The 25831-nt window shown below is 41.5% G+C and overlaps 1 protein-coding gene across 1 annotated transcript in view; it reads right to left on the bottom strand.

The window, feature by feature from the left end:
• Window positions 1–25485, bottom strand: part of LOC126285173 (odorant receptor 43a-like) — a 45311-nt gene extending 19826 nt beyond the window's left edge. The window contains exons 1-2 of the mRNA XM_049984483.1: window positions 24701–25485; window positions 8811–8910 (exon numbers count right to left, since the gene is read on the bottom strand). Coding sequence (XP_049840440.1) covers window positions 8811–8910; window positions 24701–25485 — 885 coding nt within the window. The remainder of the gene's footprint in view (window positions 1–8810; window positions 8911–24700) is intronic.
• Between the last annotated feature and the right edge of the window lie 346 nt (window positions 25486–25831).

Here is a 25831-nt window from a genome sequence, read left to right as displayed (position 1 = left end):
ATCATAGTTACACAAATGCGAATAAAAATCGAGACCCGGTCTGGTACAAATTTTCAGTTTTCGCCATCTAATTATTTCGAGGTGCGATTGCAGTTGGAGCGAATCTCTCCTCTGCAGTTTGATATTTACGATAGCTGTACCGAAACAACAGTGTGGTGTCTGTGGGTCATTTCCGACAGAGCAGACTACACACGTCAGTGTGGTACAAATGTATTCTGCGTATCTAATGGAGAATTTGTGGCATTGTAGATTACATTTACCTACTATGTGATAGTCGATTTGCTTCCTGCACTGGTTCAGATTCTCCTGGTAAGTTTACCCGACATTTTCTTGTCATTTAAATCAAATATTATAATTTATTCTCGCTTAAGGGATGACACTGAAGTATGAATTTGTGTTTTGAATCCTGGGAGTTCGTTCCAACGGACACTGGAGTTTACTTCGCCGTTTACGTTGCCAATTCTGTATTAGCAGTTTTATGCTAGTTTATAGGAAAAGTTTTCGCCATTCAAGCGGAAAACTAGTTTAGTTTTCGGTTGTAATCTCAATGAAGACAAGATCTTTATTCACGTTACCTTCCATTAGGAAAGTGAGTGCATCCAGCGAGTGTGATGTGATTTATAAATTATAGAGCCCAGCAATCAGTCGTCATTTCTTTCCAGATTTTATTTGGCAAGTCCAGATTTCGGCTAGTGCCTAGCTATTATCAATGCACCATTTTCTAGTTTTGATGCATCGAGACTAGAAAATAGTGCACTGATAATAGCTAGGCACCAGCCGAAAGCTGAATTTACCAAATAAAATCTCCAAAGGAAGAACAACTGATTGTTGCACTCTATAATATACAAAAGATTTTTATTTCTCTGTGAAAGAATCACTTACAGGCAGATCGACAATCAGTAAAGAAATCCTAAGACAACGTCTCCCCCCATAAGTTTAGTCGTTACCTTCATTCTGTACCCTGTGGACCTACAAGTACACTTGTTGCATTACACACTTATTACTGCGAGGTTTTTCTGCTTCTGATCGTTGGTACTGACTTAATACTGGCACAAAGTGATCTATTATGTAGATTCGGTCATCTACTTCTACAGTTACATTCTCGTACTTTCGTGGTGGTCCCGTAATGGTTATTCCTTGTGACGTAACATCGATATATATCTTTTAGAAGAAGAAAGTGCCCATTATTCTGCTTATTCTCGACAGTTTCGAACATTCTGTTTTACTGAGAGATACTTGTTCGTAATGTTATCATGCTAAGTTGTTCTTCATTCTCGTTAGTGCAATGTATACTTAGTAGTGTTTTGTCGTTAGTTTATTGAACGCAGCAGACAAACAAAAGGAATAAATTAATCAGTAGTAACATTCAGAAAGTAGTCTGATGGTTTCTACTTCATGACTGTATACAATATGTCGGTAGCACTTCGTCTCGTTGCTTGCTATGCTGCGTTGACAGACACTAGAATTGTGCAGTTGAGCATAATGACGAAATGAGGTTTCTCGCAAATTATGTCACCTACTGTCCAGCCCGGTATTCACATAGTCGGATGTGGAACACAACCTAAAATTCATACCAGACTGGCCGTCAAACCAGTCTTCGTCGTTAAATTGAAGGGTACGTACGACCTGGGTGCAGTGTGCCTTCCAGAATCCTGAAAACAGTGTCCTACTGAGCGCACCTATCTGGACGAATATTTGTCGTTGTTGCCCTAAATGCAAAGAAACTGAGATATTAGAGACCATGTGCTTCATAAAAAATTCGTCTTCAACTTTCCTGTAACGTGTTCTATTAAGAAACTGTGTATCACTGTATCTGCTATGCAACTGATAATGTGTACAGAAACACGTACCTGATAAAGTTGTTAATACACTAAGATGGCGGCCACTGAGTGACGCGCGTTTCTTCGGCTCGCGAGTTTTTCCGCTCATTGAAGGTGTTACAGAGAAGTGCGGCAGTCCACAACGTGTGCATCCAACTAAACAAGTGTTACTTGCCGTGGTGTATTGTTCTCCGTTGATTACCACAAGTGATAAGTGAGTGAAAAATGGGAAGAGCACAAGAAAGCGGCAGCAAGCCAGGCTACAGGGGCGCAGGCAGCGCGGGCGCCCGGTCTCCGGCGGCAGGTGAGGCCCCGCTTCCCGACATCGGGGAGCTCGTCCGGTCCCAGGTGAGTGCGGCGCTGCACAGTAGAGACACGCTAGACGTAATCGTGCCATCCATCACAGACTCTGTGACGGCCGCGGTCATGGAGAAACTGCAAGAGTCTGTCGGGCGCAACAGCACCGAAATCCAGTCTCTTAGAAAGTTCCTGGCCGCACAAGAGAAAAAAGCCGCCGAGCTAGAAGCTAAATTGTCTGCGGCCACCGATGAAATTGAGCAGTATCAGCGAAGGAACAGCTGGCGCTTGTTCGGGGTAGCTGAAAATGATCGCGAAAACACCGACGACCTGGCCATTAGCCTCGTGTGTGAGAAACTTGGCTTACAGATCGACGTGGCCGATATTGTCAGAAGCCACCGTGCTGGGCGCAGGATACCAGGTACCATGAAACCCAGGCCCATAATAATTAAATTTTTGTCATACCGGAAAAGAGGTGAAGTGTTTGCTCAGAAAAGAAAAGTCGCCAAGAGTGGGGTTCCCCCTGAGGGAAGATCTGACGCGCGAAAGACTAAAAGTTTTGAACGCTGCTTTCACACAGTTCGGCCTTCAAAATGTATGGACCTAGGATTCCAGGATCGTAGTCAAGACGGAAGAGGGAGGAAAACGGTGACTAACATGTTCGAACTGAAAGACTGAGCGAAATCTCGCGAGAAACAAAGTCTCATATTGTACTCTGTCTACCATTAGCTATTTTTTATTATTTCTTTTCATTTTTTAGCTTAAACATTGCCACGTTATTTCTATAAGTACCATAAGTACTCTATTTAAAATCAGTCAATTGTTTCACACAAATATTGCTTCTTTATTTGTCTATCATAAGTGCTCATATACATTCATATTGTCAGTAAAACGGGAATTAACATTCTCCATTAACAGGAATCTCCTTACAACCGCCTTTCTATATCTGCTATTTTCATCCTACCACTACTACTACTACTATCTTTTTCGTAACTACTACTGCCACTTTCCATCTTTCTTTTTGCTCCCTTTTCTGATACTTCCAGCCTGTTTTTCACCCTTAACCCACAGACGCCTGAGTCAGCCACGACTTTGGGCACACCTGTAAGTATGTCTTTCCCCGCGAAATTCAGCTTTTGTCCCTCTTCCGGCCCGCATGTAAATGGAACGCGCTCGGTCCTACAGGCGGCCACAGAGGGACGGACCGGTTCCGGCGGCGGGCTCTTTGTGGCCCACGCGAACGCGCAGTCGCTAACGGCTCACTTCGACAAGTTCTGTGACCTGTTCTGAGAATCGCTGTTCCATATTATCCTCGTCTCTGAAACTTGGTTGAAACCAAACATTTCTTCCGACGCTATCCGAAGCACTGGTTACTCTCTCCTAAGGGCACATCGTGAAACACGACGCGGGGATGGTGTGGGTGCCTATGTTCGCTCTGATCTGACACACATCGGATGCAAAGGGCTAAGGAGAAGCAGAGTTCTTGTTTTTCGAAATAAATACATCGAATCAGAAACTGCTAAATGGAGTAATCTACAAACTTCCAAACGTCGGCGCCATGTCCTCCTTTCAGTCTGCCCTGTCCTCACTCGTGACACAGTATGAACACATAATCATTATGGGCGACACAAACATCGACTTACAGTTAAAATCTCCTTCTGCCGAAAAACTAAGGCGACTGTTCCACTCCAATGATATGAGTTTAACACCGCTGGACCCAACTCATCACATGCCACACAGCCACACACTCATAGATATAACAGCAACAAAGCGACCAGATAAAATAATTCGCGCCAGTCAGACGTCCGCTCCGGGACTCTCTGCTCATGACGTGATATTCTTAAATTACTCGATGCATACTACCAAAGAGAAATCTCACCTGGTAACCTACAGAAACTTAAAAAATGTTAACCATGACGCTCTTGAACAAGATTGCTCAGACATCCCTTGGCATGATATAAGCAATGAACCGACTTTAGATGGAAAAATTAGGGAATTATGTCACAAAAGTATTGCACTTTATGATAAACATACTCCTCAACGCACTGTCAAGGTAAAGAGAGCTCCCGCTTCGTGGCTCAACACTGCATTACGCCAGTTAATGAATAAACGTGATGGTGCACATAGGGCCTTCAAGCGTAACCCAACTCCCGAGGCGTACGAAGCTTATAGGAAACTCCGAAACAGAACCAAGCAAAGCGTGAGGAATGCCAAAATCAGACATGCCCGCTCTGTCGTATGCGGCATATCAAAACCTGCTGCACTGTGGAAAAAGCTGCGCAGTTTCGGTATAGTGAAGCGAAGATCTGACGCTGTTTATCAAGCGTCTGCAGAAGAATTAAACAATTTCCTCTCAACAACTGTAAACTGCCACGCAGCGACAAATTACCATCCCCAAGATATCAATCTCTGGAGAGACAAGTTTTTCCTAAAACATGTCACTACCAGCACAGTACACAAGGCAATTACGAGAATCTCTTCCGAGGCAGTAGGAAATGATGGAGTGAGCATTGGCATGATTAAGAACATCGTAGACACTATTATTCCAGTTATCACAGATATCTTCAACCTATCTCTTGTCAGTAGTACATATCCTACTGAGTGGAAGCAAAGTTTAATTCAACCTATACCCAAGACTGACAACCCTAATTCGCCCGGGGGACTGATGACCTTAGCTGTTTAGTCCCCCTTAAACATCCCAACAACCACCACCACCTAATTCGCCAGGTGACTACAGGCCCATCAGCATACTACCTGCAATATCTAAAGCCCTAGAATACATCGTCCATGAAAAGCTAACAGATTACCTCAAAACTCATAACATCCATGACAAATATCAGTCAGGCTTTCGAAAGCACCATAGTACAGCAATTGCATTAATCAATGTAACTGATGACATTATACATGCTATGGACAGACGTAAAGCTACTATCCTAACACTGCTTGACTTTAGCAAGGCTTTTGACACAGTTGATTTTGTTATATTACTAATTAAAATGAAACAGCTGAATTTCTCAAACAGCGCAATACACTGGTTCGACAGCTACCTCAAAAACAGAAGTTAACAAGTCATTTGTGGGTCGGAAAAGTCATCATGGAAAACCGTGCGCTCTGGAGTTCTCCAAGGCTCCGTCTTTGGCCCAAAACTCTTCTCACTGTGCATTAATGATATTTCTTCAGTGATTCACTCCTGCAACTACCATCTATATGCCGACGACATCCTACTGTACATTAGTGGAAGCCCCAAGAACATTGCTCACGCAGTAGCGAGTATGAACGCAGATCTGTTCTTCGATCGAGGCACAGAACCTAGGTCTGAAACTAAACCCCAAGAAATCCCAGGTGATACTTATATCTCATCCAAAGTTAATCAGCCGGTACTTCCGCGAAACAGTCCCTCAAATACTCCTCAATGGTACCCAACTACGATACCAAAAAACAGTAAAAGACCTTGGAATAATCTTGGATGAACACCTAAACTGGAAAGAACAAACAGTCAGAGCTTGCCGGAAATCGCTCTCCTCCCTACATGCAATTAAAAAATTTAGAAAAATATTTCCAACCCATGTTAAACAAAAATTAGTCCAAACACTAGTCGTACCTAATCTTCACTACTGTGATGTAGTTCAACATGGCACAAATAGTGAAAATTCCAGATGCCTAGAGCTAGTGATGAATGCTTGCGTTAGATACGTGTGCAATATTCGGTTGTATGATCATATCAGTCCCTCATCTTCCCAGATAGGTTGGATACGCCCACATAAGTCACGCGATCTCCACACGATGTGCTTACTTCATCGATTGCTTAGCCACTGGTGCCCCCAATACTTATCTTCTCACATTAAACACCTATCATCATTCCACAACCGCAATACCAAATCTGATACGTCTAGCATCTTGGCTGTACCTTTACATAACACAAAATCTTTCTCTGTGTCATTATCTATCTCAGCCATACGCCTATGGAACGCGCTCCCCTGTGATCTGCGTCTTATCCAGAACCACTCAACATTCAAGAGGGAACTCAAAACTTACATATTAGGGACGGTACTGCCACCATTGTTGTGCCCTTCTCAACTCTTTCTTTCTCTTTCATTCTCCTCTCCATCACATCTTCGAATTTTACCATTCTATTTCTCTTCTTCTAAGCTATCAACCTCTTCTATATCTCCTTCACCCCATTCTATCGTCTTATGTCTCTGCCAAAGAGAATAACTCACAAGCTGCAAGAACATAACGAGAAAATTCCCAACTAGCAAATAGGACTGACATTCATAAAGGAAAAATATGTTTACTTTCTTATACATAGTAATTACTATTATTATTATTTATTATTATTATTGTTAATTCCCCATTGAGGAGAGCGTTAAAACACAATAATTAATCACAATGACAATATGGTACATAAATTGGTACATTAAAAATTCATGGCACTTTTTTCTGTCTCTTTCTTTTCTCTTCCCAAAAACCTCTCGTAAATTCACTGTGCTTCTTCTTCCTCTCTTCTGTCCACTTCCTTCCTGCTTTCTCCTCTTTTGGTGGTTCATCGAATTTCTGTTTGTTGATTTTTTCTCTGTATTTTCCTCTGTTTGATATTTCTTCTGTAGAGATGTTAAGATTTTTAAGGTCTTCCATGGTTTCCTTTACCCAGTTAGTTTTCACCTTATTCGTCACCACTATGTTAAAAATCTTCTTCGTCAGCCTATTTTCATTCATCCTATGAATGTGCCCATAGAATTTTGCCCTTCTTTTTCTGATATTGTCTGTAATTGTCTCTGCCTGTTTGTACAATTCCTTTGTAGCTCTCTTTATCCAGATCCCCTGTCTCTGAACTGGCCCATAGATCTTTCTCAGAATTTTCCTCTCTTGCTTTTCCATTTCCTTGATTTTAGTTCTTCCTCTGATTACTGTTGTTTCTGAGGCATACAAGGCCTCAGGTAAGACTATTGTTTTGTAATGTCTTAATTTGGCATTGATGGAAATATTTCTTTTATTGTAATGGTTCCATGTAAGTCTGAATGCTTTTTGTAGTTTTGTAGCCCTTTCTTCAGTGGCTGTTGAATTCAGTCCTGTTTTCTGTATAATCTATGCCAGGTATTTGAAACTTTCTACTTGTGTTATTTTTCCGTGCTTTGTTATCAATGGGCTTCTGTCTGCAGATTTTGTGTCCACGTACTGTGTCTTTTCATATGATATTTGTAGTCGTGTTCTGGCTCCGATTTCATGCAATATCTGTAGGGCTTCTCTGGCTTCTTTTCTGTCATTTGTAATGATGGCTATATCGTCGGCAAAGGCCAGACATTTTATGTTGACGGTTCTATTTTTCTCTCTCCCCATTTTTACCCCATTGACTCCTTTGTCCCACGTCCTGATTATTTTCTCTAAAACAGCGTTAAATAAAATGGGTGACAGGCCATCTCCCTGTCTCACTCCTGTCTTGATTTCGAAAGATTCTGAGATCTCGCCCATGAACTTCACTTTTGACTTTGTATTTGTTAATGTTTCCTGAATTAGTTTTCTGGTCTTATTGTCTACCTTCATTTCTTCTAGTCTATTAAAAAGTGTTTCTCTGTCTATGGAATCGTAAGCCTTCTTGAAATCAACAAATGTTACTGTGGTGTTTCTGGACTTTCTCGTTGTTAATAATGTTCTCAGACACCAGATCTGCTCACTGCATGGTCTTCCCTTCCTGAACCCTCCTTGGTATTCTCCGATCTGTGGATCTATCTGAGGTTCTAGGCGATTTAACAGAGCTTTTTATAGAATTTTGTATGCCACCGGCAGTAACGAAATTCCTCTGTAGTTATTAGGGTCTGTTTTGTCTCCTTTCTTGTGGAGGGGGTGTATTAGGGCTGACTTCCATTCTTCTGGTATCTTTTCTGTTTTCCAGATGTTTTTGATTATACTATGAATTTTGGGTGTAATGTTTTCATGGTCTAATTTCCAGACATCTGCAATCAGTCCATCTTCACCTGGTGCTCTGTTATTTTTCAATGATTTTATTATTTTCACGATTTCTACATATGTTGGGGGTTCGGAGTCCCGGTTGGGTTCTAGTTTTGTAAACTGTAATCTCTGTTTTGGTTTATCACAGTTAAGTAATGTTTCAAAGTATCTGGCTAATATTTCACAGTTTTTCTTCGGATTTGTCTCCAGTGTTCCATCTTGTCGTTTGAAGCATAAGCTTGGTGGCTGATATCCTGTCATATTTTCTCGGAATACTCTGTAAAAATTTCGTGTGTTGTTTCTGGTGAAGTCTTCTTCTATCTCCTTCAACCTGCTGTTTTCATAACCTCTTTTTTCGTAACTTCTTCTATTATTTCTTTCTTGTTTATTTGTAGGTACTCTGGATCTATTGTGAAGAAGGCTTACGATTCCATAGACAGAGAAACACTTTTTAATACACTAGAAGAAATGAAGTTAGACAATAAGACCAGAAAACTATTATTATTATTATTCTTAATTGTTATAATTATTTTTTTATTGTTATAATTATCATTGTACTACTGTTATAATATCTATTTTTCTTTAACATTAATACTGTATAACACGTTATATGTACTTAATGTTCTGTAGAAACTGTAATTCGTTCAGTCTGAGTATGACTGGTTAGGTCTAAGAGAGGGCCTGAAGGCCCTAATCTTGCCAGGTAAAATAAATGCATAAATAAATAAACATAGTAAATTATCTTACGTATGTTGCCTGAAAGAGCGCCACGCAAGCAGCGAGGACACTGGATATGAACTGAGTCATTGCAATGGGATCCATTAGTCGTTGCAGATCTTTGACGAACCTAGAACAGAAAGAAAATCTTGTTTAATAATAGCATGCGAATTTCAACGAATAAATAACTCTAAGGGAATGGATCCTAGCAGCAAGGAATAAGGACTTCTGGGGAAGATCGTCTGAATTTCAGAACGAGTCTTTGAATGTTGTAGTTGCTGATTTTATAGTTCACTATGTGAAGCAGCACAGTCATACAACAGTAGACAGGTATCGAAGAATCGTCTACTCATCCTCAAGTAAGAAGTACATTGTTTGTCTCTATAGTTTAATGCTAATTTCAGAACTGTTCAATTGAAAGTATGAGGCCGATTTTAGTTTGGCTTAGATTGGATCGTAGCCAGAAGGATTTTCTCAGTTGTAATCTGGCGGCAACTTTTCGCTACTCGATGGACAGTACTTCTCAGCCACTCCATAGCCTGATCTCATTCTCATACTGGGGAGAGTAAAATGACTGCATGTCTTTGCAGATTGAACTATAATCTGTCTTACGTCTATCGCAGGATCACCCTCTTCGAAAACTGTTTCTCAGTGATTTTTCTCAGGTTATCAGTAGATCCTGACGATCACATCGTCTGCAGACCGTTTCACATGGCATGTTTGCTATGAAAATCATGTCGAATGACTGTCTACATGATATGTAAGTAGTATAACTTTTAATTATACAACATGATTAACATGTTTTTTTTTTTTTTTTTTTTTTAGATTTGTGACATCAAATGAGAGTGACATTACCCTGTCCATGATGCACAAACAACGCTTCCTTTAACTGTGACACCATTCTCAACTAAAGAATCCATATCATATATCTTGGAACTTTTGACGGTCACTGAAAGGAAACAGTCAATAACATACCAGTACTTTACCAGCCACCACTATGAAACGTCCAGTCACAATGTAGTCCCGAAGCTATCTTCTTTGCTATACATCGTCAGTACAGTACCTAAACGATATGAATTTCCTGCCCCATGTTCAAGAGTGTTTATTAAAAGTGTTGCATAAAAGGGTGTCACTGGAATAATTTGCACGTCTAACATACACAGATACATACACACACACACACACACACACACAAGGAGAGAGGGAGAGAGAGACAGAGAGAGACAGAGAGAGAGAGAGAGAGAGAGAGACATTTGGTGCCTCTGACATGACTGTCAACTGACAAGAAATGTGTTCCAATGCTCTTTCGATGTCCATTGTACCCGTCATGGAAACAAAACAACTGATAACGGTACAGTATTTTAGCAGCCACTTAAGTAAATGCCACCGTGATGGCACAGAGTCTGCCCTATTGGAGTGTGTCATCACGTGGACATGACGAGTAACCTGTATGTGATTTCATGATGATGTCATTGTAAAGGTAGTGTGGCTTGTGACTTCGTGAATAGGGTGCTGACTCAACAGGTTGCAGAAGGAATTTAAGCATTTTGCATGTTGCGAAAAGTCATAACTTACTTGAAGAACTCTCAGCTTTCATTGAGACATGTGGGATAGTTTGTTACATGTCTAAAAGTGGTGATGTATGCTGCAGTTTGGCTGTAACATGGCTTTCTATAATGTAATTTGTTTCAATTTATAGCTATTATGTGGGGTATTTGTTGCAGTTTTGTGTGACAACATGACAACATGCTGCCCATATACTTCGTATCGCCCCGCCCCTTCCGTGAAACATGGACCTTGAATTTGTGGGGAGGCTTGTGGCCCTCAGCGATACAGTTGGCCGTACTGTAGGTGCAACCACAACGGAGGGGTATGTCTTGAGAGGCCTGACAAACGTGTGGTAACTGAAGAGGGGCATCAGCCTTTTCAGTAGTTGCAGGGACTACAGCCTGGATGATTGACTGATCTGGCGTTGTAACATCAACCAAAAGGGCGTTGCTGTGCTGGTACTGCGAATGGCTAAAAGCAAGAGGAAACTAGAACTGTAACTTCTCCCGAGAGCATGTAGCTTTACTGTATGTTGGTGTCCTTTGGGTAAAATATTCTGGAGCCAAAATGGTCCCACATCTGGATCTCCAGGAGGGGACTCCTCAGGAGGACATCATTATAAAGAGGAACAGAACTGGCGTTCTACGGATCAGAGCGTGGAATGTCAGACCACTTAACCAGGCAAGTAGGTTATAAAACTTAAAAAGGGAAATGGATAGGTTAAAGTTAGATATAGTGGTAATTAGTGAAGTTCGGTGGCAAGGGGGAACAAGACTACTGGTCAAGTGAATACAGGGCTATATATAAAAAATCAAATATGGGTAATGCAGGTGTAGGTTTAATATTGAATAAAGAAATAGATGGATATGCTACTACGAACTGCATAGTGAACGCATACTGTAGGCAAGATACTCACGAAGCCCATGTCTACCACAGTAGGACAAGTTTATATGCCAACTAGCTTCGCAGACGCTGATGTATGATGCGATAAAAGAAATTATTCAGACAGTTAACGGAAACGAAAATTTAATAGTCATGGGGGACTGGAAATCGATAATAGGAAAGGAAGGTAAGAAAAGTCGTAGGTGAATATGGACAGGGGGTTAGGAATGAAAGGGGACGCCGCCTACAAGAATTAGGCACAGAGCATAAATTATTACATATAAGACTTGGTTTAAGAATCATGAAAGAAGGTTGTATTCTTGGAAGAAGACTGGAGATACCGGAAGACTTCAGATTGATTATGTAACGGTAAGACAGGGATTTAGGGAACCAGGTTCTAAATTGCATGATATTTCCAGGGACAGATGTAGACTCTGACCACAATTTATTGGTTATGAATTGTAGATTAAAACTGAAGAAACTGCTAAAAGGTAGGAATTTAAGGAGGTGGATCCTGGGTAAACTGAAACAACCAGACGCTGCAGAGAGTTTCAGAGAGAGTTTTATGGAACGATTGACCAGAACAGGGGAAAGTAGTACAATAGAAGAAGAATGGGTAGCTTCGAGAGATGAAATAATGGAGGCAGCAGAGGATCAAGTAGGTAAAAGGACGAGAGCTAGTAGAAATCCTTCGATAACACAAGATACATTGAATTTAATTTATGAAAGGAGAAAATATAAAAATACAGCAAATAAGGCTGATGAAAATTAATACAAACCTCCCAAAATGAGGAAGTGAAAATGGCTAACCAGCGATGGCTAGAAGTCAAATGTATCGATGTAGAAGCATATATCACAAGGGGTAAGATAGATACTGACAACAGGAAAATTAAAGAGATCTTTGAAGCAAAGAGAACCGCAGTATGAATTCCAATAGCTCAGATGGAAAAGCAGTCCTAAGCAAAGATAGGAAAGCAGGAAGTGAAAGGAGTATATAGAGGGTCTATACAAGGGCGGTGTGTTAGAGGGCAATGTTATGGAAATGGAAGAAGATGTAGATAAAAATGGAATGGGAGATACATTACTGCATGATGAATTTGACGGAGCACTGAAAGACTTAAGTAGAAACAAGGCCACCGGAGTAGACAACATTCCCTTCGAACTAGTGACAGTCTTGGGAGAGCCAGCCACGGCAAAACTCTCTCATTTAGTCGGCAGGATGTATGAAACAGGCGAAATAATTTCTCACTTCGAGAAGAATATAAGATAAAAATGCCAAACAAAGCAGGTGTTGACAGGTATGAAAATTAACGAACTATCAGTTTAATAAATCACGGTTGTAAAATATTAACATGAATTATTTACAGACGTATGGAAAAGCTGATAGAAGCTGGTCTCGAGGAGGATCAGTTTGGATTACGTAGAAATGTCGGAACACGCGAGACAATGCTGAGCCTACGACTTCTCATAGAAGATAGGTTAAGGAAGGGTTATCGCACGTTCATATCATTTGTAGAAGTAGAGAAAGCTTTTGGCAATGTTGACTGAAATACTTTGTTTCAAATTCTGAAGGTGGCTGGGGTAAAATACAGGGAGCGAAAGGCTATTTACAATTTGTGCAGAACCTGATGGCAGTTTTAGGAGTCGAAGGGCACGGAAGGCAGGCAGTGACTGAGAGAGGAATGAGACAGCGAAAGACCTAAAAGAGCAGTTTAACTGAATGGGCAGTGTCTTGAAGGGAGTATGTAAGATGAACATCAACAAAAGCAAAACGTGGATAATGGAACGTAGTCGAATGAAATCAGGTGATCCTGGTGGAATTAGGTTAGAAAATGAGACACTTAAGGTATTAGAAAAGTTTTTCTATTTACCTGAACTCCTTCCTAACAGGCCATGAAGATCCAACGGCACCGACGGGCCGCCTTCTCATCGTCAGCCAATAGGCGTCACTGGATGCGGATATGGAGGGGCATGTAGTCAGCACACCGCTCTCCCGACCGTAAGTCAGTTTCCTAGACCGGAGCCGCTACTTTTCAATCAAATAGCTCCTCAGTTGATCTCACAAGGGCTATTTGGGAAGCACAATAACTGATGATGGTCGAAGTAGAGATAATATAAAATGTGGACTGGCTATGGCAAGGAAAACGTATCTGAAGAATAGAAATTCGCTAACATCGAGTACAGAGCTAATTGTCAGCAAGTCATTTCTGAAAGTATTTGTATGGAGTGTAGCCATGTATGGAAATGAAACATGGACGACAAATAGTTCGGAGAAGACGAGAATAGAAGCTTTCGAGATGTGGTGCAACAGAAGAATGTTGAAGATTTGATGGGTAGCTGACGTAACTAATGTTGAGGTACTGAACAGAATTGGGGAGAAGGCGAATTAGGGCCACAACTTGGCTAGAAAAAGGACACGTTCTGAGGTGTCAAGGGATCACCAATTTAGTATTGGTGGGAAGCATGGAGGGTTACAATCAGAGAGCGATTGCAAGAGATGAATACACTAAGCACAATCAGAAGGATGTAGGTTGCAGTAGTCACTCGGAGGTGAAGAGGCTTGTCAAGAACCATCACTCCTGCAAGAAAGGATATTGCGGAGACATGGCTTTGCCACAGCCTAGAGGGTTGTTTCCAGACTGAGATTTTCACTCTTCAGTGGAGTATGAGCTGATATGAAACTTACTGGCCGATTAAAACTGTGTGCCAGACCGAGACTCGGACTCGGGACCTTTGCCTTTCACGGGCAAGTGCTCTACCATCTGAGCTAACCAAGCACCACCGCAGGTTCGCAGCTGAGCATCTATGAAGTTTGGAAGGTAGGAGGCGAGGTAGTGGCGGACTTGAAGTTGCGAGGACGGGTCGTAAGTCGTGCTTGAGTAGCTGAGATGGTAAAGCACTTGCTCGCGAAATGTAAAGGTCCCGAGTTCGAGTCTCGGTCCGGCACACAGTTTTAATCGGTCAGGAATTTCGTATCAGCACATACTCCGCTGCAGAGTGAAAATCTCGTTCTGGACATATTGTAATATGCTACAATTTTTGTGCTATGGTGCAATAAGTTATTACATTTCGTTCTGTAACATAGCAGTATGTGTGTGTGTGGGGGGGGGGGGGGGGGGGGGAACTTGTTACAATTTTGTTTGAAACTTATGTGAAACTCAATGTAAAATGAGGGAGATCCAGGAGCTCACACCAACTGCCGAGTTATGCCACGAACACTAGCAGGCACTGGCGGTGCAATACTGTTTGAGAATTAGTAAGCTGCCACCTGCTGACAGATAAAATACATATATTGTCAGCTTTTATTGTTATAGTTCAGTGTTACGATTCAGTAACTGCTACCTGCTATCAAGTCATGGTACACATACTTTGATTAAGTATTCAGAGTAGTGATAGTCTCCCTGTAACCTGATTATCATTGCCCCGCCCAATAGTATGTGGGGTAATGGCAGTCATCATAACTAACCATCATAGCCCATAATAATAATTACTGCAGATACACACAGTCAGCTTCTGACATAGCAACAACCTTTTAAGGTCCAATAGCTGACACAGCACACACAATGTCAGCGAGCGATGTTAGAATACAGTTTTGAGATTCAGTAGCTGACATCCCAGTACGTGACACTCACTGCATTCATAAAATCCGGGTTCTGGTGCTACAATATTATTTAAGATCTGCTAGCTTGCACCCCTGTTACTTTCCATTATTATTTCAATTGTGAATGCATATGTTTGTATCGACTATCACTGCATTGTCTGCTTAGTAGTTGAGCTGGGAAACAAAAGAAAGAGAATATTCCGAAGTCAGAAGAACATCAGATGCATAGAAGTTTAGAAGCTGGAAAAAATGGGATACCTACGCATGTTCAAAGTTACCATAGCAACTCTGATGTACAAACATTGGGGAAAACGTTCATTTTTAAGACAGATGGGTTCATTTTTTACTAGATGCAAAATACGATGCTCGATAAGTAAGGCAGAATGTGGACAGTCAACAAAATGGATTCCTTATTTGTAAGTGTCCACAACCAAGTTGTAGAGTTGAGGCTGGACACTCCGCACACATGTGGAATATGTGTCAAGAAGTGAACACCCAGACATTACATAAAGAATTCTAGAGACAATAACGCCTTCATGGTACAGTGTTACCGACAAGAGCCAGAAAGTCTATACCGTATGTTGTGACATCAAGAGCTTACAAAGGGTGTCATAAAAGAAAGATATATTATTGGTAACATGTCTACTAAAATGTAGACTGTACTAAAATAAATTGAAAAATAAATAACGTTAATTTTCATTTGTGCACATGTGTTTGCATATCTCAATAAAGCCGCGCGAGGTAGCCGCGCCAATTGAGGCGTCTTGCCACGGTTCGAGAAAATCCCCCTGTCGGAGGTTCAAGTCCTCCCTCGGGCATGGGTGTGTATGTTGTCCTTAGCGCAAGTTAGTTTAAGTTAGATTGGGTATTGTGCAAGTCTAAGCACCGACGACCTCAGCAGTTTGGTCCCATAGAAACTTATCACAAAAATATCAATATAAAATTTTTACAATGAAATGTTTGCTTTTTACTTGCTTCCTTCCTCCAGAATGGAAAGGAAGTACAAACCAGTCTTACACATTATATTAAATGCAGTATATTGCATCAACATGTGTTTTGTAATCATACCATTGTATGGAGCATTTTGTAAAAAAAAAAATTTTCGTATTGCTTTGTTGTCTGGGAGGATGTCTTCGACCATTTCCATTGTTTTCTTTCTTTTTTGTTACAATTTCGATGTAATACAATGATGTATAGATAAGTGAACCAAATGACAATGACGTAGTTGGTAATCTCAGCAGAAGACGACAAATGTTTTTTACTGCAAGAGAAAGTTGAAACTCTATGACAAGGCGACTATAAATTAATAAAAACTTTGAAAATCATTTATAGGCATAGTAGGACTTTATCTTGCTGATAAGAATTTGTATTAACACTGTTCAGTATACTATTCCATCAAAGTGTCATGTAGCTTACACTGTGTGCCAGCATGATTTACTATTATCAGCAAATGACAACATGTGTTCTGTACTTTAAGATAAAGTTAATACCCTAGCATGGGGCTCACTATAATGTTTGGCTGACATTGATATCGGTTACAACAGAACTAACAAGAGTTTTTGACAAACTTAGATTTGGGAATAATTTTTTTTTTTTTTTACTTTCGTATAAATGTAAACTATTGATAAATACATTTCAAGCAATAAGCTTGAGCTTCAGTAGTATCCCAGTGTACTCTGTAGTTTTATAGAACAAATTTTTTTGTGAATTTTGGTTCTTAATGTCTGGTAAAAAGATGTAATTAAGTTCGATGACTAACCTGTCAGTTACATAATTATTGCTGATAACCCAGTTACACCTATTTTTATAAGTAATACAAGGAACGTAGATGTGGAAATATTTAATTTGAAGGTCAATTATGCCTTGAATAGCGCAATACCGATATCGAACATCAGTCATCGGCAAGTGTGGGTTATGCTGTAAGTGTTATCAGTAGTGCCATTATACAAACCATTTGTATTTCTCGAATCTTATAGAGTAATTAGGGAACTACAGTAGTGAAACACGTTTCTGTAGTTGAAATCATTAAGTATTTTGTTACATAATTTTATTTTAGTGCAAAAACACATCTTCACGATATTATATGTTTCCTCTATTTATGATAAATATTGTCCATTGCTGTCTTTGGTCTTGCTTACATCTAGTATTTGGAGCAATATGCTGTTATATATCCATCATAGGAAAATATTCAGTTTCAGTGATACAATGCAATAAAGATCTAGTAAAAACGCTTTCTTCCCCCTAAAGTGGTGATTCGTAAGCTGTGCTTTTACATCTCTAGCTTTTTCACTCGATGATTAGATCTTAGTACTGTTTAGTACTTGGTAATTTAAAGGTAAGGAAATAGAGTCTCTAAACGTTTCAGAATGCGTTGACACTATAGTTCCTATCCATATATGTCAGGACCTACCTCAGAACTTAATTTTTGAAAATAGCGTGATTTATTGACAATATTGAGTGTCTGTAGAGTCTTATGATTAGTCACCAGTGTTTTGTACATTTATAGAACATTTAAACGGTGCACATTGCATTGTGACACTTGACAAGTTTTCATAGAGAAATTTAGATGTGGAAATGTTTAATTTGAGGGAGCAACGTGTTTTTGTACCAACTGAGATATAGAGAACGAACCATAGCCATACAAAGTGCTGCTTATTGGAAAGTCCTAACATTGACATTTTGTGTGAATGTTTGTGTGTGAGTGTGGGGGGGGGGGGGGGGGGGGAGGTGGAGGGGAAGGGTGGCTCTATCTCGATTTAATGTTCGCCAGTATCGCAAAAAATGAGATGTAGCTTCTTGGAGTGTGAATGATGTCATAGAAAAGTGGGGAAAATCTAGTCAGGTGATGACGATTATTTCATTGGTAACTGAGGTATAGTTTGTGATATCATTGGTAAAGTAATGATAGGATGATCTGATATAACAGATGTAAGCTAAGTGTGATACATACACTACTTAATGATAAATGTTTTGTATCTTCGAATGTCTGTATATTGGTCATTTAATGATCAGTCAATAGTAAACTAGTGTGTGTGTAGTTTGTGTCCTAAAAATGAAAACATACTCAGCCTACAATACTATGATATCGATTTGTTTGAGGTTGATATTTGGGAAATTGTGAGAACCTTGAGCGATAGATATGCAAGTAGGGTGTCAATGTATATTTGTTTATGTTAAGAGCCCACTTCCCGTGTGTTAACCATACTGACATACACTGAACCACACATCCACCTGTCTAAGAGGGTGTTGGTCCACCTTTTGACTGCAATGAAGCAGTGATTCTCAGTGGAATTGTTTCCGTAAGTCCTTGGTTTTTGGAGACATCTGTCTACCAACAGGTGATGAATTTCCCATAAATTGTGGGCTGGTGGGTTATTGGTTTGGAGCTGGTACCTGTTACAGCACCAGATGTATTTCTTATGGCTCATATTTAGTGTTTGCTAATGCCAGTAGCCAAAGCCTGGATAGTCATCAAACTTAAACTTTTTCTCGGGTGAACATCGTACAAGACGCGAGCTTCTTAGGGTCAGCAAATGTTATATATTGGAAAGTAACTGTCTGCGAGTCAGCGACAAACAAAATCCCCAAGAAATGGTATGTCGTCAACATATTAAGTCACAGGATAAGTGTAGCAATTAATCATAAATTGTACTTACGGTATACAGAAGGATAATGATTCACTGGTTTGGAGTTCCATATATGAATTCTATTAAAATAATAAACTAACTTTCTTCAGACCTGAGGCACTTGCAGTTTACACATGAAAGTTAGAGCTGTCGACAAGCCTAACGTCATCCTGTGACACCTCTGAATAACACAACATACATTTGCCTGATAAGACCGTAACAGAAAGAAAGGTTACGAATTAGGTAATAGATATTACACAAAGCCAGCGGCCTTGCCACAGTGGTAACACAGGTTGTCGTCAGACCAGCGAAGTTAAACGCTGTCGGCTTGGTTAGCACTTTGCTGGGTGACTGACTGGGTGTGCCGAATGCTGCTGGCTAGTGGAGTAGACTCAGTCCTTGAGAGGCCAGTTCAGGAGCTACTTGACCGAGAAATAGCGGCTCTGGTCTCGTAAATTTGCAGTTCCCGAGAGTGCGGTGTGCTGACCACGTGACTCTCCACATCCGCGTCTGATGATACCTAAGGGCTGCGGATGACACGGCGGTCGGTCGGCACCGTTAGGCATTGAAGGCTTGTCCGGACGAAACTTTTGTGTTGGATACAACAAGAAATGAAGAAGAAAAGTGCTGTGATTACCAAGAGTGGTGATGCAGTCTGTCTCCCCACTGCCGAACCTGTACATCGGAGCAGCAAAGGCGGAAACAATAGAAAAATTCTTAAGAAGGATTAAAATTCAATATGGAAAGGTGAAAATTATAAGATTCAGTGAATACATTGTTGTCCTCAGTAGAAGTGAAGAAAGTGCACTACCGTCTTAATGGAAGCAACAGACTGATGAATGTAGAATATGGTTCAAAAGTCATATGGAAAATCGTCAAGCGGGTCTAAGGCTTCCCTTCAGTACTTTGTTGACCAGCCTGGTATGGCGGTTGAAGCAAGACGAAAGGCGACGTTTCAAATTTCACATTTGAGAAAAGCGCTGGTTACTCTAGTGTATAGGAAGGGTAAAAGAACGGATCCGCAAAATTACAGACCAGTATCCCTTAATTCGGTTGGATGCAGAATCCTTAAACATATTAAAAGTTTGGAAGTGACGAACTTACTTGGGTCTGAGATGCTTATGCCCACCAATCAGTAAGGTTTTAGGAAGTATCGCTCAAGCGAAACTCAGCTTACTCATTTCACACATGATATACTGCGATCTATGAGTGAATGGCAAGAAGCAGATTTATTATTTCTAGCTTTCCGGAAAGCATTTCACGCGGTGCCCTAATGCTGACTGTTACAGGAGGTAATACAGAAATGGTAAATATAAGTGTGAAATTGGAATACATTTAACTGTTAGCACCAACACAGTTGGGTCTCACCATCATTTGGAAGTGTGTTACCTGGAAAGAGTAGATCTGTGAAGGGAAATGACCAGTATTTTTTCTTTAAAATCATTGTTTTTATATCAGATATTTAGAGGAAGTTAAATATATTTGTAAAGTTAAGTGACACGTTTTTGTGTCAGGGAACACAGTCACATTTGTTTTTTAATGAAGAGTGTTCTTTCTGTTGCACACCTGTGCTCAATCGCCGCAGATTAAGGTAAAGCAGTAGTAAGGTTAGAATAGGTAATCCGGCTAGCCGCGCGGTCTAACGCGCTGTTTCCGATCGGGAAGGCGTGACGGTCCCCGGCGCGAATCCGCCAGGCGGATTAGTGTCGAGGTCCGGTGTGCCGGCCAGCCGGTAGATGGTTTTAAGGCGGTTTTCCTTCTGCTTTGGCGAATGCGGGCTGGTTCCCCTTATTCCGCCTCATTTACACTATGTCGGCGATTTTTGCGCAAACACTCTCTCCACTTACACGTACACCATAATTACTCTACCACGAAAACATTTGGGGCTACACTCGTCTGGCATGAGTCGTTCGCGTGAGGGGAGGGGGGGCTCTACAGGGGGCTGAACTGCTGAATAGCTCTGGGTTCGTTGTGGGGCGGCAGTGGGGTGGGTGGACAGCTGTGGACTACTGTGGAGTCGTGGACCACTGAAGGCTATGGCGGGACGAAGACTCTCCATCGTTCTTAGGTCGTCGGTTCAGTACACAATACACAAGGTTATAATCGTATGGAAGAGAAGAGGAGCGGAGTATGCGTGAAGTGGTGTTAGTAGCAGGTGGACTGGTAAGATAAGACGTGACGGTGAGGAAAGAAATATGTGGAAAATACTGTAAAAGGTACAGACTAATAAGATGTACTAGGCCAACAGGTAACCGTAAAGATGGAAAATTGGCCTTGAGTACTAAGTTTGGAATATGGAAATTAAGTCCCATGCTACAGAGCGGTGGGGAACGATGCGGGAGACCTGCACCGCTTTACTAGGCAAGGTCCTAGTGGAGGTGGTTTGCCATTGCCTTCCTCCGACCGTGATGGGGATGAATGATGATGATGAAGACGACACAACAACTCCCGGTCATCTCGAGGCAGGAAAAATTCCTGACCCCGCCGGGAATCGAACCCGGGACCCGGTGCTTGGGAAGCGAGAAGGCTACCGCGAGGCCACGAGCAGCGAATAAGTTTGGAATATACCCAACTAATAAGTAACAGCACCGAGTGCAATTGCTACTCCTAGATGAAGTAATTGCCACAGCAGATTCACTCGTGGCGGAATCCTACAAACCATTCATAGGCATAGTATCACAAAAAATTTTACAGTGTCCGTGTCTGTTTTTGAATTTGTAGTACAGTGAAAACAGCAAAGACTCTTTAGTTTGTCATTATTTCATTCTGTCAAACTGACTTCGATCGGGACATCCATCCTCAGTGATTTACAGAGTTTATAGCAAACATAAATAGTGCTGCAACGGTTTTGAGTGCCCTGTTCGCGTGCTACTACGATAAACGACAAAGCAAAATCACGACATCAAGAAGTATTCTACATCTACATCTACATCTACATCCATACTCCGCAAGCCACCTGACGGTGTGTGGCGGAGGGTACCCTGAGTACCTCTATCGGTTCTCCCTTCTATTCCAGTCTCGTATTGTACGTGGAAAGAAGGATTGTCGGTATGCTTCTGTGTGGGCTCTAATCTCTCTGATTTTATCCTCATGGTCTCTTCGCGAGATATACGTAGGAGGGAGCAATATACTGCTTGACTCTTCGGTGAAGGTATGTTCTCTAAACTTTAACAAAAGCCCGTACCGAGCTACTGAGCGTCTCTCCTGCAGAGTCTTCCACTGGAGTTTATCTATCATCTCCGTAACGCTTTCGCAATTACTAAATGATCCTGTAACGAAGCGCGCTGCTCTCCGTTGGATCTTCTCTATCTCTTCTATCAACCCTACCTGGTGCGGATCCCACACTGCTGAGCAGTATTCAAGCATTGGGCGAACAAGCGTACTGTAACCTACTTCCTTTATTGTCGGATTGCATTTCCTTAAGATTCTTCCAATGAATCTCAGTCTGGCATCTGCTTTACCGACGATCAACTTTATATGATCATTCCATTTTAAATCACTCCTAATGAGTACTCCCAGATAATTTATGGAATTAACTACTTCCAGTTGCTGACCTGCTATTTTGTAGCTAAATGATAAGGGACCTATCTTTCTATGTATTCGCATCACATTACACTTGTCTACATTGAGATTCAATTGCCATTCCGTGCACCATGCGTCAATTCGCTGCAGATCCTCCTGCATTTCAGTACAATTTTCCATTGTTGCAACCTCTCGATACACCACAGCATCATCTGCAAAAAGCCTCAGTGAACTTCCGATGTCATCCACCAGGTCATTTATGTATATTGTGAATAGCAACGGTCCTATGACACTCCCCTGCGGCACACCTGAAATCACTCTTACTTCGGAAGACTTCTCTCCATTGAGAATGACATGCTGCGTTCTGTTATCTAGGAACTCCTCAATCCAATCACACAATTGATCTGATAGTCCGTATGCTCTTACTTTGTTCATTAAACGACTGTGGGGAACTGTGTCAAACGCCTTGCGGAAGTCAAGAAACACGGCATCTACCTGTGAACCCGTGTCTATGGCCCTCTGAGTCTCGTGGACGAATAGCGCGAGCTGGGTTTCACACGATCGTTTTTTTCGAAACCCATGCTGATTCCTACAGAGTAGATTTCTAGTCTCCAGAAAAGACATTATACTCGAACATAATACGTGTTCCAAAATTCTACAACTGATCGACGTTAGAGATATAGGTCTATAGTTCTGCACATCTGTTTGACGTCCCTTCTTGAAAACGGGGATGACCTGTGCCCTTTTCCAATCCTTTGGAACGCTTCGCTCTTCTAGAGACCTACGGTACACCGCTGCAAGAAGGGGGGCAAGTTCCTTCGCGTACTCTGTGTAAAATCGAACTGGTATTCCATCAGGACCAGCGACCTTTCCTCTTTTGAGCGATTTTAATTGTTTCTCTATCCCTCTGTCGTCTATTTCGATATCTACCATTTTGTCAACTGTGCGACAATCTAGAGAAGGAACTACAGTGCAGTCTTCCTCTGTGAAACAGCTTTGGAAGAAGACATTTAGTAATTCGGCCTTTAGTCTGTCATCCTCTGTTTCAGTACCATTATGGTCACAGAGTGTCTGGACATTTTGTTTTGATCCACCTGTTGCATCTGCGTAAAAATATACTACTTTGATGTAAATGTTTAGTATTCTTGCTTCCATTGCATACTTTACATTACAAATTCACTGGAAACAACGGTTGGAGAAGTAAAATCAGCTTTAATGAGCTTTACTGTGTTACAATGTCAGATCTAACTATTTTGAAGGAGGTATCCTGGTGTTCACCAATAGTGCTTCAGATAAACCACGGAAAACCTACGACTGGATGGACGGAATGGTTTTGAACTCTTTGTGAATACGAGTTCTTGGTGTACACGTTGTTCCTAGTGCCATAGATATATTCAGTACCCGAATTTCTTACGGTGTATTGCCCTAGATGTCTCGTGAGCATATCTAGAAACGCTGATTGTAGAGGTACCTTCAGTTATAAGAACTAAAGTATACCGTGCGTATGGAATGAAGGTCGCCCTAACTACAATGTTTTCCGACATGGGTATCGAGAACGTGGTACATCCTCCGTGGACTTTAGTGTAGACAACGATTCGCTGGTAAATCCACAAATCTTACAGTACCCACGTTCCCAGAGCAAGAAAGCAATTTGGATGAACAGACGTATGGTTACTTATATAAATAGCAATCAACTACTCTCTTTCAGAAAAGTGTAGAACTTCCATTCACGTGATGGAAGAAATCCCAGACACAGGGCAAAGAAACTTTTCTGTGTTATACTTGTAAGCAAAAAATGTTCATAGTGATTTTAATAAACAGTTATTATTATATTTAGAAGCTATATCACATTAGATTTGTGATTTAGACTTCCCGATCTACTGACAGCAGTGTTCGTATGAATAAGCGGCAGTCAAAGTTATGGTTGACTAAGTTAGGACACGGTCAACTATGTTCCTTATGAGTTCAATCATGATGCAAAACTGAGTTTATGTGCAAAAAAGAACGCAAAATATTACAAAATAGACACTGTTGTACAATCCATGACAGAAGATGACTGACCGAACGAGAAATCATAATAGTCATGGCACTACGCTAATATTTAGGGAGGGGTAAAATTTCGTCCCACCCTGATATGATTACTTAACATTTCTTACCAACAAATTCGCCTATGAACCACTTTAAGGTTAAGTACATTTTCATTTAGTTTCTAGTTGAGTATCCCAGCAACAAAACACAAGAATTACGGGCTGAAATTATGTAGGAACCCTTTAAGGTTACGGCTTGTAGTAAGCTTTGTAGCAGTATCGTTAGCAATACTGACAAATATTTTAATTTCACTTTTCAAGTCTCACGTCTCGCAAGGTTGACCTACTTTATGGGACACAGTAAGAACTTGAGGAACACAATTCACTCATAACCACTATGAAAACTGTTCACCATGTACAGTGCATTGTCTGCAACAAATCAAAAATATTTTAGCTCCGTACTAGAAAAACCAATAGGGGTTGTGAGGAAGCATGCGAAGCACAAACACGATTATCGGAGATGTTGGGGAAAAGTAGATACGCAGATATGGAAAAATTAGGACAATATACGAAAAGTTGGAGGAGGACAGTAGAATGAAAGACGATATAAAATGATCTAGTCGAGCGTTAGTCAATTCTCGCTCCGCTTCACTTCTCAGTGTTAATTGTCATAATTTTGTCTATTAAATGACAATACAATGATCTGTTACGTACCGGAGAATTTGTTGATGGCTTTCAACGCAAAGGCACAAATCTCTGTACAGCCTGTCTTGAGACGAAGCGTGTGAACCCTCGAAACGGTATTTGACTCCCAGTTCCGTGTCAGCCTGCTCTGAGCTCAGGGCGGCTATACGAATTGTGACGACCTTCAACTGCGAGGACACCAAAATCATTACTGTTGCTAGAAGACAGTCCATGCCGAAGCTAATGTGGCACAGATGGTTGGCTGCGCAACACTGCACGATGTACGACAGCGCGTAGTAGCTATTGTTGCCGGACCAGTAGTGCTGGACGAGCGGAAGGCGACGTTCGCTGGGGTGCAGGATCAACGGCATTGGGAACCACACGATCGACTGCACGACCAAGGACAGGAAAATAGCCAGCGAAATGCTGCTCGCACGTCTGCACGAGTTTTGGAAAATGTCGGCCATGGTGGTGTCCTTGGAGCAGGCCTCACTTTGTTTCGACACCAGCGCGTTGAGACGATGCGCCATGGCGTAATACTGCTGCCTGTCCCACACGAACAGTATGCCCTTGACGAGTCCACTGCAAGTCGTGAAAGAGTTAATCAAGACCAGCGTCGTCTCTTCAAGATCAGCTCCGTTGTAGCCGATGGCCAGAGCGCCTTCCATGCAGTTCCAAACGCCCAGCGTCAAGACGAGGGCGCTGTAGAAGTTATACAGCGGTGAATCACACAGTGGCAACTTCCCGAACAGGCACAGTAGACGGATGTTCAGCTTTAGAACGGAGCGGCCACTGGTTGACCAGGAGAACGCCATCTCTGGGTGAACCCGCTCTTTACCGTACATTCAAGGACTCGCAGTGAGACACTATAGCAGTACTCTCTCTGTAATCTAGCAAATTCCTCCGATGTGACTTAGCAATAGGCAACGAATGAAGTTGCACACGCGCTAACTCCAGCCACAGCCATGAGCCAATCTGTTATTGTGTGACCTATATGCACTCCTGGAAATTGAAATAAGAACACCGTGAATTCATTGTCCCAGGAAGGGGAAACTTTATTGACACATTCCTGGAGTCAGATACATCACATGATCACACTGACAGAACCACAGGCACATAGACACAGGCAACAGAGCATGCACAATGTCGGCACTAGTACAG

This window comes from Schistocerca gregaria, chromosome 8, assembly GCF_023897955.1.
Source record: "Schistocerca gregaria isolate iqSchGreg1 chromosome 8, iqSchGreg1.2, whole genome shotgun sequence".
Lineage (NCBI taxonomy): Eukaryota > Metazoa > Arthropoda > Insecta > Orthoptera > Acrididae > Schistocerca > Schistocerca gregaria.
The sequence above is the reverse complement of the archived record's forward strand: the minus strand, read 5'-3'. Positions and strand labels throughout refer to the sequence as shown.